This window comes from Boleophthalmus pectinirostris, unplaced genomic scaffold (genome assembly GCF_026225935.1).
Source record: "Boleophthalmus pectinirostris isolate CB_2022bp ecotype Guang Dong unplaced genomic scaffold, ASM2622593v1 HiC_scaffold_18, whole genome shotgun sequence".
NCBI lineage: Eukaryota > Metazoa > Chordata > Actinopteri > Gobiiformes > Gobiidae > Boleophthalmus > Boleophthalmus pectinirostris.
In genome coordinates this window covers 31,363,854-31,385,488 of record NW_026571133.1, presented here as the reverse complement: position 1 = coordinate 31,385,488, position 21,635 = coordinate 31,363,854, and the positions used below count along the sequence as shown (strand labels likewise).

General features: G+C 38.5%; 1 protein-coding gene across 1 annotated transcript in view; it reads left to right on the top strand.

The window, feature by feature from the left end:
* Nucleotides 1–21,635, top strand: part of LOC129408873 (transmembrane protein 132C-like) — an 89,885-nt gene that overhangs the window by 59,856 nt on the left and 8,394 nt on the right. Inside the window, exon 4 of the mRNA XM_055153189.1 lies at nt 18,462–18,605. Coding sequence (XP_055009164.1) covers nt 18,462–18,605 — 144 coding nt within the window. The remainder of the gene's footprint in view (nt 1–18,461; nt 18,606–21,635) is intronic.

The window sequence follows — 21,635 nt, the reverse complement described above, 5'->3', positions numbered from 1 at the left end:
AATCCAGTATTACAGCAAATGAAATACTGTAAATTGTCCCTACTTTGTAACACTTGCCATGTGTTTCGTCCGAGACACGCTATGTCCACAAAATTTTTACTAAAGAAAAATCCAGGGTGACACAGTTTGGAAATTTGTGTTAATCTGAAATCCCATGCTCGCTCCTGAGACGCTGCCAGCCAAATGAGGCCTTCATTATCCTGCAGGTTGGTGGTGGTGCGTGGATTGAATGTGTTTTTGGTTGTGGGGAGCGGGGCCTGCAGTGGGTCCACCCAGAGGTGAGGCGCTTGAGCCACAGCGGGGAGTTGCACCGTCACGCCTCTCAGTGTCATCATCTTGTTGGTTTGCTTTCATGTACACAGTCTTTGCACACACCCTGTCAGCCCAGTGCCCGCCTATTACAGGATTTACACTTCACTATGCATTATTTGTCACCTTTTTCTTTTTTAAGAAATAAAAAATATGCTAATGTCTTTGCTTAACCTTGATTAAATATCCACTTTTTCACATGAGGGGAAGTTACTTTTTGCAATAAAAGCCGCTTTAACCGCCTGTCCTTGTACAGATTCCTTTCAGCTGAAAATTAACTGACATACTGATTGAAATTGAACCATTATGCATGTGTTGTTTAATCATCTGACTTAAATATACATGTTGAATAATTTCTCTCGTCTTCTCAGTCGACAGTTTTAGGCCTAGTTCTATGAAGGTGTCTTCAGTGGAAATACCAAAAATGCAGTCATAAAAAAACATGAGGGTGGCACCTTTCCCTCATAACTGCAAAGATGTTTGAGCTATGAGATTGGCTGCTATTTTTTATTTATTTTTTATTTACTCCTTCAGGACAGTCCTCATAGATGTTAAGACATTACACTTTACAAAATCACATCCTCATCCTCACATCCACATCTTTCGATATGATAATTTTGCTAGATGCATCTCAAGGTACAATATTTACTGTGATATTTTGTGGATATGTTAAGCTTTTATATCAAAATAGTATTGGGTATTAAAGGGCACATGTTCGCTATTTTCTGATCTATGTTTTAATGTTGTTTCCTTATCCCAAAACTTACCCAGAATTCAATTTGTTTCATTCACACAGGTTTAACACACGAACTCTGCAGTTGTTCTCGCAAACAGAAAACACTCCACCTTGTGATGTCATGTGGTAATACTGGACATGCTCCACTGTGTTTTTAACTCCATACATCTCCACTAGAATCATTTGGATCATTTCAGCTCTGGAATTTCCAGTCTCTACTAAACAAAAGGTAAAATTGTACCTGTAATTTCATGATGATTTAAGGCAGAATAGAGCATTTTAAGCATAATGATGAGTTCATGTTAACATGGCTTAAAGCTCACACGATTCAGTCAGTTTTGCGTAATATATTTTTTTTAGACCTTTTACTTTAAAATATAGATATCATAAATTTATATTTTTAAAGTTTGTTTGTAAACCACAATGTTGATTCAAAATGTCTTAATGGTATAAACTGCCGATTTTACTTGCAGTTCCAAAATGCAGACTGAGAGAGCTCTTCATAGTGGCATGTCAGCATAGAAGCCAGCGGTTTTTTATTGTTGAAAAGTAGTACCATGAAGCAATATATTTCACACTATGCTGTCATGTCCAATACAGCCTAGAGGCCAAACTCTTTTGTTAGCTTTATATTTTTTTCAACAAAAATAACCCAGCTAGTGTCTGCTTTAAACAAAGTTCTCAGGCAAACTTTCCAATAAATGAAACAAAAAGCTTGATCCTTCTATTCAGATTTCAGTACCAGGAGAAGTCTATATTTGTTCCCTTTAGTTTTTAGCAGCAGAATAATAATTTTGCCATCACCTCAGAGTATTTGAGACGCTCTATGTGTAAGAAACTCTGCCCAAAAATGTTCCTCTCATCAGAGCAGCTCAGGGCTCCTGTGCATTGCCTTCATCCCTCCTCCTCATCCTCCTCCTCTGCCTGTGATGGCTCTTGATCTGTCATGGATGTGCTCATGTGGTGGGGCTATGACCGGTTCACATGTGCACTGTGGCTCATTAGAACTCAGTCTATCCACTCTGATATTACTTTATCTGTTTTTTTAGGTGCAGGGCAGAGTTTCATATTTCAGTCTTCCAGATACTTTTCCTTTGGTTGCTTTCAGATTTTCGTACTGATATGCAATGGACTGATATGCAGTGCACTCCTCTGGATTTCTGCCGTGTGTTTATATTTGGAATAATAAAGCCACTCTTGAGTTTTGAGAGTGAATTTAAATCAATATAGAAACTGATGGTTTGCAAATGAATTATATTTGTAAAAAAGCTGAGGTGTCAAGATAATTTTGCAGTGTAATCTTCCAGACTGTAATGGTTTCCAGGTTATTTGTATATTAGTCCATTCTACAATCCATACACTTTTGTGCAATACTTTAACCACAACAAAGACATTTTATACATTTTTTGCACGTTTATAATGGATTGCTAAAAATGTACAGTATACCGATTATTGTCATTGGGATAATAAATCAAAATTGCCATGCACCCTTCCTCTACACTATAGTTTTCAGTGCAGGAGTCTCACCCAAGGACACAGTGATAGTATGCAATGTCTGGATATCAAATATATAACCTATAAATCAGTGCTAATCCAAATAGAATATGGTCTCTATAGACAGCCATACCTCATAATTCTCTGTATATACATTACCAGTCAAAAGTGTGTTCCTGATTTATTTTTTATATTTATATATATATATATATATATACATAAGACATCAAATATATTCAGTAAGATATATGGAATTGTGTAGCAAAGCAAAACTATTTATACTATACACAGTAGCCACCCTTTGCTTTGTCAAAAAAAAAAAAAAAAAGTCATTCCATATATCTTGCTTCATATATTTAATGTCTTATCTAAAATAAAGTAGTAAAAATTAAGCCAAGAAAACAAACAAAAAACAAAACAAAACATTGAATTTGGGCTGGTATATGTACTGCCATAAAAGACTATTTTGGCTGATGGTATGTTATGGCCCTTCCTCTTTCCCCTTGGGTGAAAAGCAAATAATGTGCTCTTTCGGACACAGCAGTATCTGGCGTGGGGCGGGTTGTAAATGTGTCTCGTGTTTGGTGACAGTCAGCATCTCCTCAATTAAGTAGCACTCAATACAATCCACTCCAGCTGGAAATGACTAAGTAGCACTTAAAGCAGTACTTCCTTTGATCACGTCTGTTCTCCAATAGATACACACGCCCCATGACTCCAAAGTGCATTTATTCACTTTAAGGTTTGCATCGCACAAATATTGATCGGGAAAGAATAGGGAGATGGGGCGGTGGAGGCCGTCAGGTGCAATTGACATTTTCAAGCCTGCCGTGAAGGGCTGTAAAAATGTCAGTCTGAATGGAATTTGCATAAACAAATCATTTTTAGTAAGAGCAGTGTTTTGCATGAGCCAGATTAAAATTTAGATTGACAAAAATGCTCATTAATATTGGTTAAATTCTGCCATATGTTGCTATAGTTTAAGTGAGATGTATTCCACAAGATCTGGACTAGTTCACTGCCAGACAAGGTTATTCTCTTGTTACGTTATGCATACGAAATTAGTGGCCCTAAAAGAATATTTGGCATATTTATTGCAGCAGATCCAATGGACTTAATTAGCTATTACTTGTTAAAAGGTGCATTGTGTCACCTGCTTGTTTCCATGGACATTTCATTGCTCTGCCTGGAATGTTCCACAGTATGACATTAAACAGCTCTACCTTTCATTTGTTAAATTACAGGTGAAAATACCTCGAAAAACAGGCATTCCGACTGGGAGCAGGGTTGCCTCTCCACAGATCTGACCTGTAACTTGGTTTGATTTGGTCCCCATGATGATAGAAAAGTTTAATACCGTGACACATTCCAGATGAACCAGTAACATTTGCTTGGAGTTTAATGAACCCTCCACCAGAAAAGTTACACAATGCACATGTTTGTCCTACTTTACAATTAAACTGAATATGTCATACAATTATTATTATTTTTTTTAACATTTAACATTGTTTCATAACCAACAACATACCTGGAGTTGTATTTTGCTTCATTCTCACATTTTACAGTAATTTAGTAGTGATTTGTTGTAATGGATTTTTTAGAATAAACTCTTTAGAATAAACTGAAGTCTAAAGTTTTAACAATGAAAATGGCACTTTCTTGTGTTATCAACTTTATTTTCAGTTCTATAACTAAAATGAAATGTCAACGTTACCAAAAGTGTGCTTAAGCAAATGAAGGCCAAAATAATACATAGGTCATGTCCACATTTAATTAAATCCAGACCTTTTTAGCGCTAGAGGACTTCTAAACTGCAGCTACTCTAAAGCTTACCTGCCTCATTTGTATGCTGTGTACAAATTACCACATGACAGCAGTTGGCCAAACTTGTCATTTCTAGCGTGAGCCAGTGTCAGACAATCCTCTGCTTTCTGGAATAAAAAATAGCTACAACAGGATATATGGTTGCGGGCTGTGCAAAATACTGAAATGTGCTTTTGGTACAGTGAATTTGAGTGGCCACAGCGAAGGAGGAATGCGAGCTATAGAAAAAACAGTGTAAAGGCTGAGCTCCATCTGATACTGTTAATCTTGTCCTGCTTTGACACTGTCTCCACGCACCAGCACTTTTAACTAGCTCGTGTAATGACCACAACAGCTCCAAACTCATTAATTGAATTAGCTCTGTCCTTATCTCTGCATCTGGCCCTGTCCACACACTCTGCAAACAACTGCTCCCCCGGTAATTGACTCAGAGGGAAATCCACTGCAGTCCGGGTCTGGCCAAATGCGGTTCAGCTGTCACCGACCTCATGTGGTTTAGTTAGAATCTGATTTATAAAGCTATTTTTGTTGTGGATTTTAAATAAACTGCAATCAGGAATAGCTCTGGTACGTTTGGCTATCGGGTGTATCATTGCAGGAGATTGAGTTAGCAGCACCAGATAGAAATCAATACAGATATTGGAACTAGTAGCAATACTGATGAAAGGCACGCAGCAAAGTTGGATTTCCTGATTAGTTTTAGAATGGTCTTGGTGTACGTCAGAACTAATGTGTTAATGTTTAAGAAGATATTGTATGTTGAAAATAGGGCTGCACCGTTCCACCTTTTTCATTTCTGATATTAATTTTGATATTATAGCTGATCTGCTGAGCAACTGACACAATTGAGACTGAAAACAGCATTTATTTGTAGTAAACAACTGCAGAACAGAATAAAAGGTAAAAAATTATGATACTTTCTGGACCAACTCCGATCAGTAAATAGTCTTACGTGAATTTACCCATGATGTTAGCTGAACCTTTTTTTTTTTTTTAAACCAATATTCGATCCAGTAGATTTTTCCAATATCTCATACCAGTATCAGATCCCTAGTTGAAAATTACATTCTGTCCAAAGTCTTGATTATTATCTGATTATTGGACATTCAAGATTAAATGAACGACCACAAAAGCTGATGTGAGTAACCAGAAGGACCATGATGTGAACGAAAGAGAAATAGATTCAAGATTTTGTTGTTTACCAGATAGTCAAAAAAAAACAACTGATAATCGTATTTTGAGTGCCCATGTAACCTCAGCCAGTGTCATATTGAAATTGGTATAGCGTATTCAAGTAATCAAGTAATTTTTGACAAACTAGAAGTAGAACTATTAGTCCTCTCTATTGCTCTTTTCCCCATCATGCAGGATCTATGCAACTCACTTATAAAACCGTCTATACAAAACCTGTGCTAAAAATCCACTTTGATGCTTCTCTCTCAAGTGCCTCTTAACTCACGCAAGCATAAAGGCCAGAACGCTGCCTTGTGTCACTTGAAGTAATTGAGTTGTGTTAAAAGGTAATTATGCAACTGTAAATTATACATTCTGAAATCATTGATGTTCCCATAAACTTTTCTTAAATTCATATGAGTATGTGAGTAGTCTTTCATGGTCAACAGTGCCTATTGTGGTCTAACTACAGGAGTTGCAGAGTTATAAGCCTCTGAACCCAAGCCTGATATGATTTGTTCAATTTCACCTGCTGTCCCTAAATTAAATTCGGCAAAACTGCCTCTTTCCTGATTAATCCTCAGATCTGCTCAACACGGATTCATTCTGCGTTTCTGATTTATTTAACTTTCCACGAGACCAATTTGTCATCTAAGAGACTGTTTCTGTGGCCGGTTTGAAGCGTTTCAATAGAGCTGCTTAATGACGTCTCTGGAGTTGTGTGTGGGTTATGTCTGATTGTGCCTGGCTCATATGTATTGCAGGCAGACTGTAGGCCATCCTCATCTGCCTCTGGCCCAGTCACTGTGATGTGGTAGACCCAGAGAGGAGGACTCTGTGTGCTCAGATATCACAGCATTTGTTCTCTCTTTCATTTCTCTGCAGCAAAGGTGAGCTGTGTCCCGGGGCCCTCCCTCTGCCACTGTCATATCGGATGGAGGCAGTACATGATTTATTTGTACTGGTCTACATAGTCATATATTTCCTCCCTTTAATTTTTATTTTGAGAAAGGAGGGACGTGAGAAATGTTCAAAAGCCTATGCGTTCAGGTGAGCCGATTATGACAAATGGAAGCAACAATGGCTCTGCTCATTTCGTGTGTGGGCGTAACATCAAATGCTGCACCAAAAAGAGCTAAGAATTTTTGAATATTTGACATTGTTTACACTTCTTTATTTGCACATTTATAGAGCAGCTGATGAAGAACTGATGTAATAAAACGCACCTTTTGATTGTACTTCTCTTGACAGAAAAAAATATAATACAGCAGCTAGATATCTCTCCCGCAGTTAAACATTCCTTTTGCTATATTGCTTGGGTAGTTGATGCATTTCTAGAGCTATTGGAGTTGAAAAAAAAAAGAGGAGCAGACCAAAAAACACAGGTTTTGATCAGTATAGGCTGCTGATCATTTTAGCCCTTTTTATCAAATCCAACAGTTTTCACTCATTTTGCCTTCAACAAGAGTCAGTGTCATTATTGGTGGCAGTATATCTCTGCAGGGTGGCACATCAATATGTGATGTTGCCAGAATGTAATTTGTGTCTTTGAGCACAGTCTTCAGGGCACAGAGAATGAGCCAGGAAACAGAAACACAACACAAAGTGTAGGAGACTGCACTCTGGAGTGTCCACACTCCCTTAACAAGACTGACATGGGATCCTTTATGCAAGGAGGAGCAGGACCAGAGTTGCCAGAGCCATACAAAATGACTACCAGCTACCCGCTGGTACAGATCTCTGACCAAACTATGAGACTCACTGCCTGACTCCCTGGCATTTGCCATAGAACAGTGGAATTGGCAGCCTCCCTTTTAACAGATGAGAGCTGGCTGAGCACTTGTGACACATGTGTCAAGGTCTAGCACTATTGACTGGTCCCACACTTCCCAGGATTTTGACTCCATTAAATGTGATGTGGTTTTATATGTTTAACTTTAATTTTAGCAGTATCTAACTCTTTATTCATCTTGAATAAGATTTAAAAGTAGCAGTTTTTTTTCTGCTCCGGGCCTCTTTGGCTTAAGTAGGAGAAAAAAAAAATGACAGTAAAGAGGTCTCAAACCCCAGAATGAAGGATGAGAACGAGGTTGAAGTGTTGCAGCCGAGCTAATGTCCCCTTGAAGGCCATAATATGTTTTAATGTGCGCCTCTACAATTCAGTACAGATAGAGGAAAAACATGACTAAGTCCGTTCTCTGTCGTCTTTGAGACATGCTCTGCTGATACCTGGAAATGGGTTTCAATAGGAACTTTTCACATGATTTTCTATATTTTTTCCTCATTACATAATGTACATGAAGGGTTATTGCCAGTGCTGTTTCAGGTACAGTAGACAGTATTATGAATTCTGTATATAACTTTATCTATGTTGTGCCTTTCATAATGTTCAAGTAACAAGTGTTAATGAAGAAAGTGATGGTGAAACAGACACTTCTTTGTGTACGGTTTATCATCTATTTCAAGTTTTGCAAGTGTATTTGTGATTTTTTTTAAACCAAGGTTCAGTTCACTGTGCACATTTTAAACATGTCCAAGAACATTCACGTTTGAGAAAAAACTGAAATCTCCACTCATAAACTAAAACAAGAATCCCATATATTCCATGTTTGTACATGTCTGAAGTACAGGTTGAGCAGCTTTTACTTAGAATAAGATCCCATGGAGACACAGGGACATTGTGCAATATAAAGAATTAAGCCCTAGAACATTAATCCTTCATATTTATGTCATGTTTGAGAGCATTTTAGATCTAAAAAACACAATATTGTGAATAATTGAGGTAATAAAATAATTTGTTCTATAGTTTTTGATGAAATGTCAGGGCCTTGCTGAGACCACTGCTAAAAAGTATACATGCAGGCGCTGTGCCCTCTACAGAAATGTTACACAGTGCTGCTTTAAGAGAGAAAAAGTCATAAAAGAAAGATAATAACAATATTTTGAGGGAGGGAGAATTTATTATTATTATTTTTTTATGCATTTGAATAAAGGTCCTCTGTCCTCTGTGAGTCGGTGTGATCCTCGTTTGGTCCGTGGGAGAAAAGGAGTCGGTTAGGGTTAGGGTTTGAAATGGAAACACTTCAACTTCCATTCGGTGTTTTGACTCTTAGAATGAGCTCTGGATGGAAGTGAAACATCTCAACTTAAAAAGTGTCCAATGATCTTTGACCCCTCTCTACCAAACGAGTGACTCTTAAAGGACACAAGGGACACTATCTAACTGGACCTCTTCTTGGGCTTGTCCCACTGTGGAAAGAGACGAGTCAGAACAGTTCTGGGCTGGTTCCTAAAGGCGCTGAGATGAAAACTCAGATGTTTCATGGCGTCTTTCTGGAAGTCTGTGGGATCTGGTCCCAAAGCCATCATCAGGAGCTTGGAGGCAGAGCTGTATTCATGGATCAGGTCTCTGGCTGCAGCTTTACTCAGCTTCTTTATGTTTTTGGGTTTGATATGAACCTCAGCTGGGACTTTGAACTGGTCCTGGACTCTGGTCTTTTCCAGAATCTGCACTAATGCATTGTGGTGGGACCTCATTTTGGAGAGCAGTTTTTTCCGCAGTTTTTTGACCAGAGCATGGATCACCAGACTCTCCACTGAGCCCAGGGTCTGTGAGGTCTGAGGAGCTGCAGGGGGCTCTGGAGCTGAGGCTGGGCTTTCTGTCTGTAGTTTCTCACACTCTTCTTTTACTATTTTGTCCTCTGCCGTGTCGAGCTGCACCTCCTCTGGGTTTGGCTCCTCTGCAGTTTGGAGGTGATTCTGGACCTCCATTAGTGTCTTTGTCCTCTAGGTTTGGTCCTCTTGTATTTGTAGCTCAGTTGGACTGAGGTCTTCTTCTGAGCTGATGTCCAGCTGCTTTGGAGTTTGGTCATTTTCAGGAGATATGTCGTTAGTTGATCTCTTATCAACCATTCAAAGGAGCTCTTCCTCCTCAGGACTTTGTTGTTTGAGTACAGTTCCTTCTGATGTTGGACTCTCTACATCCTCTGGAGTCTCTAGTGTCTCTGCCTCCTCTGGACTCTTGGGGGTGTCCACAGACTGGGTCTTATTTAGTACCTCCAGGATTTGAACTTCCATTGGACTGGAAGTCTCTGTCTTTGACTCCACTTGGTCCTGGGTTTGAATTTCCAGATCCTCTGGGTTTTCCACTGAACCTTTGTGAAACACACACAGATTTTTGGTGTCCCTCAGAGCAGTCACTTGAAACAGTCTCAGGGTTTACAAAAACCTTGAAATCAGGTGGTACTCAGCAACACCAAACACTACCAAACTGCCCTGGTTACAGAGAATGGGTTATATATGAGTTATAATGAACTAGCAAATCCATTCACGCCACGACACAGTGACGTTATACTTACCAGTAAATACTGTATACGTACCAAGGTGTTGCCTGTAAACAATGATGCTGGAAGCTGCATTAAACTGTAATGTGTAACATTTCATTGGCTGTGATGTATGTAACCAGGACAGTTTGGTAGTGTTTGGTGTAAACTGGGACATTTCAGCGTCCCGAGGAACTTTTGGTCGCATTTCATGAGAGAAATGCAGCTGAGATGAAGTTTAAGACTGACTGATGCTTGCTGTGGCTGTAGCCGTGAATGTTTTAATCTAAACATGCAGAAAAGGCCGATATTTGCTCATTAGCCCTGGGATAATGTTACGTCTGATGTTAGCCAACTGGCTACCACTGTTATCTACTAAGATATAGGTGCAATGTCACGTTGAGAGGAGGTATTTCTACTATTACACTGCAGCGTGAAGTCAATATGGCAAGACAAGACATTTTTACAATAGATTTTAATTAACCCACTTGTTGATCTGCTGTTGTAGCTTCTTGTGCTATTACTCTGTTTTTACCCTCTGCTACAAACATAAGCATGCGCAGTCTTGATCTCGATCGATGTTTCTTCTGCTCGATAAATAATATCTGTGAAGTGATGACGTATTTTTGACAGTAAAGTCCCGTCTGTGAGTTTGTATTCGTACTGATGAAAGCGTAATCGTAAATTTTCATTTTGTAATTGTAATTCTTGACGTTGTAACTTTTCAGTTCGTATTCTGATGGATAAAATACACACAATCTATTTTATATAAGACTGGACTCATTTGAGAGTTTACAAATACTTATTTTATGCACAACTACGGCCAAATATGCACAGATTTCCCAAATATGCACAGATTTCTATTCTATGCGCATGGATATTTTTGAAAGCGTTCTTACTCCATACAAAACTAATATTTAATTTGAAAACATATGAAATATAAATGAAATATGCAGTATTTGCTATAAAAAAAGAAACAATTTTGTCAACATAATGTTCTGTTGGGTGAGTGAATTTACATATATCAGCTGTACCACCTGAGCTGCCCGATGTCTGAAGCTCACCAGGGATGGGCCTGGTTCGTCATTGTTCATTGTTGCTTGCTGCTATATTCCCATTATTTTGTCTTACTAAAACAAATAACAATGTCTTTCAATTTTACTTTCCTGAACATAATAAATACAGACTTTCAACCATTGCTATTAAATACACACATATGCCTCATTTCTTCCTTTTAACTCTGCTCCAAACCAATGTTTCTTTTAGTCTCGAAGTCTTTTCTTGAGAGAGGATTGGCTCTAGACCTCTCCTTTAAAACACCCAGGCTCATCCTTCACCATCAGCGGCCGCCTTGACAACAAGTGGCCCCCGCCTTGACCACGTCCCTCCGAATCCTCGCAAAAGTACGGTCTTTGCATGGAGTCTCCACGTGCACCTCACTTCTCACTTCTTCTCTCCCTCCCCCCACTCCTCACTTCTTCTCCATACACAGAATCTCCGCGCACCCCCTCTCGCTCCTCACGTCTCTGTGCTACTACGTAAGGTCTAGGTGTGAAATGCACAGTGTGCCACTGCATTAAAACAATATAACTTAATAAACATAAATGAGGTAGATTTCTAATCAGCTACGTTAATTAACACAAAAGTTAAATTTATTATTACAAAGTTTAATTTGTGGCCTGGACATGTCTTGCTTTAAATCTGTCAATTAAAAGACAACAAGCTGTGGTCACTGGCAGTGCAGTGGTTTAAGGCGTTGCCCATATGTGATTGTTACCATCTCAGCGTCATCTGGCCAGGAAAAAATAATTAAAACACTAGCTGATCATTCACAATTTAAAACTATTGGAACTCAGTCTGATAAAAATCTGATCCACTGCACAGACCTTCAAGAAATATTGGCCACCGTGCAACTACAGCAGCCAAACCATTAACCTCTTTACTTGTATATCTTTTCAACACCAGCACTGTCTTGGTCCCAGGAGAGACATTTCCCTATAAAATCCATTATACTCATAATGTGACTGGAAAGCATATATTGTGACATTGTATTCCTTTGCACAAAATATTTATTCCTATTGAGTTCAAGCGAGTTACTTCTCAGATTAAACGTGGCATCCTGCTGTGTTGTCTTGACTGCAGCATCTGCTTGATAAAACAGTCGTTCAGTTTGACAGATACCCAGTCGTCTCCCATTGCTTTGTTTTGGTCTTGTCACACTCTTGGCTCATCAGTTATTAATTAAACCTGATGTATAGTGCATGCCTCCCTGACACATTGTTTCAGCGCATTGTCGAAGTTATAAAGCCCTGTCTAGACCGCAGAGTCCCAGGACCTGTGAAAAACAAGATGGTTCCCCTCAGGAGGACCATGTCAACAAATAAACATCTAAGAATGCATTCAGCTTAGATATTCTATGTGTTTTGAATGTGTCTGCATGTTGTGACATCCAGAGTTCAGAGATGGTGATGCAAATTTTATCTTTTTTATCTTTTTTAACCTCATAAAGTCAAGGCCAGTGTATTAGCCTGGCAACATAGCCCCTCTTACTTTCTGCTAGAGGTGGGCATCGCAGGGTCCCCCACGATTCAGTATGATATTCGACATATAGCTCACAATATGATAGCACGATATGGCGATATATGCGATAATCGATATATTGCACATGAGTATTGCTTTTATTATTAAGAGCCAAATACACAACAGTATTTGTTAAACCATCATCTGTGCAAAGTCAATATGAAATAAACCAGTTGTAACCATTAAAAGAGTGAATATGTCAAATGTTTCCTTCACACTGTCAGTAAATAATTTAGTAAACCATACCAAAAAATACTCCTAGCAATATATTGATACAGCAGTCCACGGTCACCAAATTTAGTATCATGATATTTTGATATTTTAGCACTCTACTTTCTACCAATGTATGCTCCATTCAACAATGAATAAAATACTGTCACATCTGTTTGATTCTGTTTTTGTACCCTTGACCATTGTGTTATAAAATCTATTATTCCTGTTATGTATTCAGCTCATTTATAGACACTTTTAGGTCATGACCCATCACTGGAATAGAGTGGTTATGAGTCAACACAGCAAACACAAAATATATTGTTATCGTGCAAATGCTGTGCTGGTAATGGACAAAAATCTCCCATTCATACTTGCATTACAGCGCATTTATCCACATTAGAGAGCCCCACACACATTCACCATGGCATTAAATTAACATGTTTCACGACTTACTGCTCAAAAAGAAGGCGGCCGTTAATATGCAGCATTTTAAATTGTAATTAAACCATTTGGAGTCTCATAGCTGAAAACTGTAGTGGCTCTCTGCTCTGATGAGTTGAAATGGAAATTAAAACAGGCAATCCCATATTACACTGTTTTCTGGTCTGTGTTATAATGTTTCCTCAGCGAAAATATACCTGGAGTTCTGTTTTGTTTAATTCACAAAAGTTTAACACACAAACCCTGCATATTTAGGCTGAGTTCTGTTCCCTGTTCCACCTTGTGATGTCATATGGTAATACAGGAAGTGCTGCACTGCACTACACACCTTCACTAGAATCATTTGGATGATTTCAGCTCTTAACAAAAGATAAAAAGTAGCTGTTAACTAAACTACTGCTTCATGACATCTCAGGGTCTAACAAAGCATTTTAATATTTGGAGATGTAGACAGACTAATAATACAGGATTACTCAAACATGTTTGAATGAAACAAACCACAACTCTGGGTATGTTTTTGAGGAGGTAAAAACATTTTAACATATCTTAAAGCTCACAATCCATTTTGTGTAATGTAGGACCTTAAAATTTTAGTTGTCTTTCAATTCTCCCAGATGCCAGTTTACCTAGATCTGTTGGAATACATGTGTTGCAGTGTTGGGAAGTAGAACTGAATGCATGTACCAAAAATACATATTGAAACTGTGACTAATTTTCCAATACAGTCACTTTTTCATTTAGTGGTATTCAGTATACGCTTTCCTAAAATCAAAGGCATATATTGCAGTACTTCATCACACAATTTAGACTTCAAACTGCAAGGAATTAGTGAGAAAAAACATGGAAAAAAAGAGCTCTTGTGGTGAGTGCATGTGTGATTTTTCCTTCTCCAATTAGTGACAGAAAAAGCATAGCATAACTGTGCAGCAAACATAAAGTGGTTTATAATCCTGTGTCACGTTGTTATACTATAATTTAAATGCAACTCAATGTAAAAGTATTTAAAGTATTTGTAATGCAGTACTCTTATTGAACCATCTAACTATGTACATTTTCAAAGTATTCTTTCTCTTTACTGCTCATGTCATGTCATAATCTACAGAGAAGGGGTTAGTTAACATAAAGCAAAATCAATAGAAAAAATGTATGACAAGATTGCTTTGAGAAAGGAATAAAAGACTAGGTGTCCGTTTCTACTTCAGTATTCAGTGCATGTTCAGCTGCTGCTTTTACTGCCTTCCTTCTTAACTCCAGACTGACATAGTAATTTCACAACCCATATTATAGCTATGTTCAATAAAAGCGAAATATAATGAAATGTTGCAATACAGCTGTTTGTAAACAAAGAAAGCTCATTACTGAAACTAGACATTAGATTGACTTTTGAAATTGAGCATATGTGTTTTCTTTAAGGCTATATTGTTTAACAGAAAAGACACCATTTCAGTCTTGAAGGATTTTTATTTCAAGAAGCAGTGAAGTAGGTGCTCTTTTCAAACATGGCTGTGTGGTAGTGATGCATACAGTGAACACTGGTGTGTAGTCATATACTTGGATGACTGAATGTAGCAAAAATGGCTGCACATCCGGGCTAAACAGGTCTCCAGTAAAATATTTTGCTTTCTTTTGTCTTCTTTTAAGGACCTGCTTTTTCAGTTTTACAAAAAGCGCTAAGGTTATGCATCATCCTACCCTACAGGGAAGGATTTTTTAAATGGATAATTGTCAATGCACTACATTATAAAAAAATATTGAACCATGAACTGACAAACCACGAAACAATTATGTACTGTTTGTAGAAGAATGTACATTGTTGGTAAAATTATCCAAAAATACAAACAAACCCAATAACATTAAACATTTAAACATGGTTGCTGTATAGCTGGAAGCATTTAACGGTTTTCACTACACCAACATTGCTCATTATTTCCTATTCAAAAGTACCTCCCAAATGTTTTTGCCAGGGTAAATCAAAACTTTCAGAACAAAGAGGCCAATTAGTGTCTGATACTGACCTGTAGGTGTGCACTTCCTAATAATTGCTTCAAGTTTTAATTTGAAAACAGAAATGAAAAAAGTTGATGTAGTTATGTAATCCATGGATGAAGAATGGTAGAAGAGTAGTCACTTAACTTCTCCCAGTTTTTGTGTTTGGTGTCTAAATGCAGAAGTGTCTATTACTCTGTTACATTTACCTTCATTTATTTGCTTATTTTAAAGCAGACCTGTTAGGCAAAATCTTCATTAAAGCTTTTAACCATGTAATAGTTGTTTCCCCACACAGTTGTATTTGGAGTGGAGCATGTTTGAGCAATCTTGAATTGCTTATTTTCAAGACGCTATGCACTCTACTTACTTCATTCTCCAATTATATTTTTTTAATCAGTCATTTTGGTACAAATGGAAAAAAATCTGCTACTCGCTAGCATGATCTGTGGCTATTCATATAGGAGGGGACTCAGTGTATCATTCGTTCATTCGTTTTTCAATATAAAACCAAAAATAAGAAAACGAAAAAACAACAGTTTTCTTCATTATTTCTCTCCACAACCAAAATGAAAAAACGGATAACGATTCCTTTTTGTCATTTTTCAATTATGTCATTTTGCTTAAGTCACGGAAACGGCCGTTTCCCGTTTCCGTGAGACTAGGACTGAGACTAGGACTGAGACTAGGACTGAGACTAGGACTGAGACTAGGACTGAGACTAGGACTGAGACTAGGACTGAGACTAGGACTGAGACCGGTTTAGACTTGTTTCAGTCCAGCATCGCAGTTTAAGTCATAGGAAACGGCCATTATACTTTTTAAAACATTTTTCCATTATTGATTTAAACACTAAATCAAAAAATGAAAAAAAAACAAAACTAATTGCTATCCATTTTTTTCATTTTGGTTTTGGAGACAAATAATGAAGCAAATAGTTGTTTTTTCGTTCTCTTATTTTTGGTTTTATATTGAAAAACAAATGAACGAATGATACACAGATTGAGGGGCCTTCATGACGCCAGCATGAGTAATATATTTTAATGTGTAATAGTAGGTCGGTTACTCTTTCCACTATGATTACCTTAGCTCATGAATATGAAATACATTTCCCATCTAAACTCAAGTTGTAGTTTCTCAAAATATTACTTTTCCTTAAAATGAGGATACTCTTACTTGAGTACAAATTTACAGTCTACAGACTGTCTAAATGTTATCTAGTTAGCCAGCAGTACATAGTTATTGCTGTTCCTGCGAATGGTACAAGATCAAAAGCCAGTGGTTGAACATGGGCGATGTAATGAACGTACACTTCAGAGGGCTGCTGTCTGATTTGTCATTATCCAACCGTGAATATTCCCTTCATCCTGTACATGTATATCACCGTGCTACTATACAGACTTTTTTTTTCAATTATTCAGATGTATAGAAAAAAGTCCCAGGATAGAAATGTACCTTATAGCTTCACTTACTCCCCCCTGCCATCTTTCTTCCCTGGCCATCAAAATCTGCCGTTCGTGCCAGTGGCTTTGAACAAGAGCAATTTGTCATGTTGTAAAAGAGAAACTCCGGAAAGCGGTGGATGTACTTCATAGTAATTTCGCACGACGGAGCAGGAGGACAACAGCAGAGAAAGGGGTCATGCTTTTGCTGTGATTGAACCGCTCTCCACCGGCTGTGACCAAGTGGGCTCGAGAGGGACTGGGCACTGTGCTAGCATGCAATTTGGCATGTATACTGCAAAACTGAAGCATCCAGCAGCATATCAAGGAATGTTTTGGTACATGTGTGGAACTACTGATAATTTAGTGTCATCGCAGTGATACTAATAGTGCTTGGTTGGCTTGATCTGATTAAATGTGAGTTTAGTAGTGAAAAAAACTTTAGACTACTTTGTTTTTAATTTAATTTTATAATTTTTATTTTTGTATTACACAAAATTGAGTTTTAAACCATGTTGGAATGTTGTTACCTCCCTCGTCAAAAACATACCTGAAGTTGTGTTTTGTTTCATCAGTTCATTCACACATTTGAGTTACACTGCATCATTAGTCTATCTGTCAATCTCTGTCAAGCTCAAAATGCTCCATTCCACCTTGTGCTGTGTTGTAGTGGTAGTTAGTTGCTTCATTTTACCCTATTAATAAGTTTCAGTTTCGTTTTTGATGCCCACCCCTTTCAAAGTGCTTTCACAACACAATCAGTGGGAAATTGTCATGCAAGAGCATAGGTAATGTAGGCTGTAAGAAGGGTGCAAATAGGGTCCAGGAGAGATCACTAGATTACTCAAATATACATGGATGATGTATAAAACCCTTTCAGGCATGTTTCTGATGAGGGAAGTCTATTTTGCACAACCTCCTCTTTAATAAAATTATTCCTGGGTCCGTTATAAAATGCCATCTCAAACCACCTTTGCACAAATTTTAAATGTCTTGGCAACTGCCAACCAAACTAAAATGGTAAATAAAATAAAAAAAACACACAGCAGGTAGTAAGAGCTTGCTCTATATTCTCTAAATTGTGGGTTTTATTTTTTTGTAAGGAAAAATACAATTATGCTGAAAAACACTGAAATTACAGCATTGCGTCAAATGTACTTTTCAACACTCCTTGAATCCCATTTAAAGAGAACTACAAATTGCATCCTGCTGGGTGTCTAAATATACAGGTATGAATCAGTGCTGCTGTTTTTGCTCAAAATATTTGTGACAAAAACTGTCAGTAGTGCTGAGATTTTTATTTGCTATCGCCGCAGGCTAAAGTTTCAAACTGAGAGTCCTGAAGTTTATGGTTAGGCTTAAGACAAAACCCATGTTGACACCAGAAGACACATTTGCTCATGCGCGAAATTGGAAAACAAAGAACCCAAAATGACATTGTCTCTGTCTCTATTACACAATAAATAATTCACCTGGTTGAAGGGAAATCGTTTGAGTGATTATGCTAAATGATCACGCCAAGCTGAAATAACCATAATTAGGTTATTGTAATTGTGACAGCCATTTAAAAAGTAAATCCTTGGTGCAGTGAATCGGCTCAGTCTTTTTCATCCTAATTCATCTCCTCTTAATTCGCATTAAAACAATTAGTAAATGGATTTCTGCTTGTGCCTATCTGGAGTATAACTTGGAGTATCCAGTCTACTGCCTTCTGAGACTGATGTTTGAAGCTTTTTGTTTCCTGACCTTTTGAGTGAAACGGTTTAAAGGACCATCTAATTTGATTCGTTTTGCCAGGCTTTGTGCACCAGAGAAGCAGCTGAAATTGCCACTGACACAATGACACTAAATGTACGACCTCGCAGAGTTTCCTCTAACCCGATGTCTTTCTTACGACCTTCTCTTATGTGTTTTTCTAATGTTTTTTTTTTTATCTTTTAGAGTGAGACTGAAGGATGGCGTGGCGTTTTTGGGGGCAAGAGCCAGTAACCCGGTTCTGTGGACTGTGAGCCAGGATGTCCGGAGTGAGGGCCACCGGATCGTCACCCTTCACTGTCGCAGGAAGGAGAACAGCTTCACTCAAAGGTACGGCCCCCTCGCCTTGGCTCAAATATGAATCATGATATGAAAGAAATATGACGTGGAGACCGGACAAGTGGGCAACCCAGCACTAGTTCATTTTTTGGACAGCTGTCAGAAAAGAGTGATGGTGGTGCTCGCTTGAATGAGGACATGAGTCAGCATGAGAGCGGCCATTTGTGCACATCAAGAGCCAGTCATGAAAACTCTGTGCCCTTTTGTCTTTACACATCACTCCCTTTTCTAAACTTGTTGTGATAGCTCTGGGGCATGGATTTATAGGACACTGTCTAGACACTGTAGCATATTTATATAAAATGGAAACCAATAATATGGCGTGCTCACTTGACAGCTTCAAAACCACTATAGAGAACTGTGATAACAGTGATACAGTGTTACAATTGACTATTCACACAGCGTTATGATTCCAATGGGTTTGCTATAGTTTACTTTCGCTCGATATGGTTCTTATGTTCCTTGAATAAGAATATGTTTCCTGGTGACTCTTGTAAATAAGACAGAGTAGAGGACCGGTAAGGCCGTGTGTGCTTTACTGGATCCAAAAATGTGAACAATGAGTGCTCTTCATGGATGAAAACATTCGCTTAAAAAAGTGCTTGAATCTTCTATATCGTTATACATTTGGACATATTAAATTGCTGAACAAATTAATAAAAAAGGAGGAGCTGGAGGACGTGTCTGTGGTGAAGGAAGTCTGGGAGTCCCTGCTTAGACTGCTGCCCCCGTGACCCGGCCCCGGATAAGCGGAAAAAATGGATGCATGGATGGAATTAATAAAAAACAAGTCTGCTGATGTCACCATAAACGTCATCACAACAAATGGCCATGCAGGCTTCTTTTGTACCAAAATGACTATGCGATACTGCCAAATGTGCATCACGGATTAAGAAAATAAAACTGAAGAGCACAGTAAGTACAGAGCAGTGGGTGTATAGCAATGGCAGTGAAAATGAGGGAGCAATGACATCTTGAGTACAGTAGGATAAAGATTTCTGGAGACTAAATGCAAAAGGGAAACGACTATAACATGTTTAAAAGGTCTAAATAGCCGATTTTGCACAATAGGTCTGTTTTAAAGAGATCCTATACAAAGTTCTTGCGAATTGAACATTTCACTGAGATTTCAGATACTTATACATAATAGATCAATTGGAACTGGTGAATTATAAAATGGATGATGGAGTCCGCAGACATAAATTTGAACCCACAATATACTAGCTCAGGAAGTAATATCTGCTATATTGACCCTTTATTGACCTTTGACTCCTTGGCTGTCTTGAATTTGCCCGTGTCCAATAAATGCAGCTAAACTACCGGACCAGAGCCAATACCCACAAATTTAAGTTATGGTAAACACAGGAACCATTGTACAATTTCTGTTCACACAAACTCCAATCCAATCCAAGGTGCTGTATCTGGTTGACTAGTCTATTTAATCGGTTTGCAGAGGTCTAAAATGAATCCTCACTTACCTGATGCATTCCTGATTATTCCCAGTGATGAGTTTAACAACTAGCCTGCTAATGCACACTTCCTGATTATCGGACAATAAAACACACTATAATCAGATGCAAACTGTGTTGACCTTAAGACCTGCTTGTATAATATTTCTGTACTGGGACATACAAGTCATATTTTGCTCACATACATAGGAAAAAACGGGTACTGGGCCTTTAATGAAAGCCATGGAGGCAGGTGCTGTAGGTGGGCGTGTGGCAGGGCATTTGGAATTCGCCTCGCCACCTAAACTGGGCTAAACAAAGACAAAGTAGCTGCACACAGGAAGTGACACAGTCTGGCTGGGCTGTTATTTCCTCCCCGGTGTCAAAGTGGCGACAGTGATGAATGACAAGGGCCCTATCATTTACATGCATCTCCTCTGTGTCGTGGGCCAGGAGAGGGGACACTGAATTATACAGGACTGTCCACCACAAGGTCAAAAACATTCAACTGTATCATGGCCCAAAGTCCTCCAAAACCTTCAACTATGGAGATGGTCATGTGGCACCATTTTTTGAGCCGTGATATCCATGGAATATAAACAAAACAAAATATCAGAGTGGCACAGTGGTTAGTATTCTTCTCTCTCAGCAAGTATGCAATCTCATACAGTTCCTAGATGGTGAGGTGCTTTTTATGTGTTGTTTGCATGTTCTCACTGTGTCTGGACGCTCAAAAACCTGCACAAACTGATCCTTCAACTGCATGAAATGTGTTACCATTAATGTTACTGCAGGCTAACAATGGTACAATGCTGAAATTTGGTGGCACAATGATCATGGCCATAATAGTTGCGAATAGCGATTATGTCATGACAATTATTAAAGTTGCGGAGTTTTAAAAAATGTTATGGATATAAATAATTACAATGTTAAAGGGACGCTTCGGAATTTTGGACATAGGGCCTCATTTCCTAGTGAGCCAGAGTGCTGTAGATGTGTGGAGACATTTTTTGAAATAATCCATCCAGTCCTTGTATTTGCAGAGGTCGCTGGTGCTAGGCTAGCGCAAGTCAATGGCCATAGTTAGCATGCCACTAAAAACAGTCTTACCCACTCCACAGTGCACCCGAGGCAAATCTATTATTACACCAGACTGTCAATGTAAATGTCTGTGTTGATAGAATAATTTTAGAAGTAAAACTAACCTTGCATTTGAAGGATTTATGTCTGAGCAGCAGCAGTGAATTGTACTTCCTGATAGAAAGCTCAGCAGTGGCGGACTGATATCAACTGGCACCAACTGTAATAGTTTGTTTACCTGCAGCTGCCATAGTGACACATAGAGCACAGGAAGAAGCCTGTTCCAGATATGGCCACGATCATATCATCACAACTACTGGAGCAGAGTAAAATTCCGTTGCTCTACCGAGAAAATAGTCCCTCAATGTGCAACGATTCATGCGGTACAAGGTTAGTTTTTACTTCTGAAATTATTCATTAACACAGACATTTACATTGACAGTCTGGCGTAATAATAGATTTGCTTCAGGTGCTTTGGGGAGTGGGTAAGACT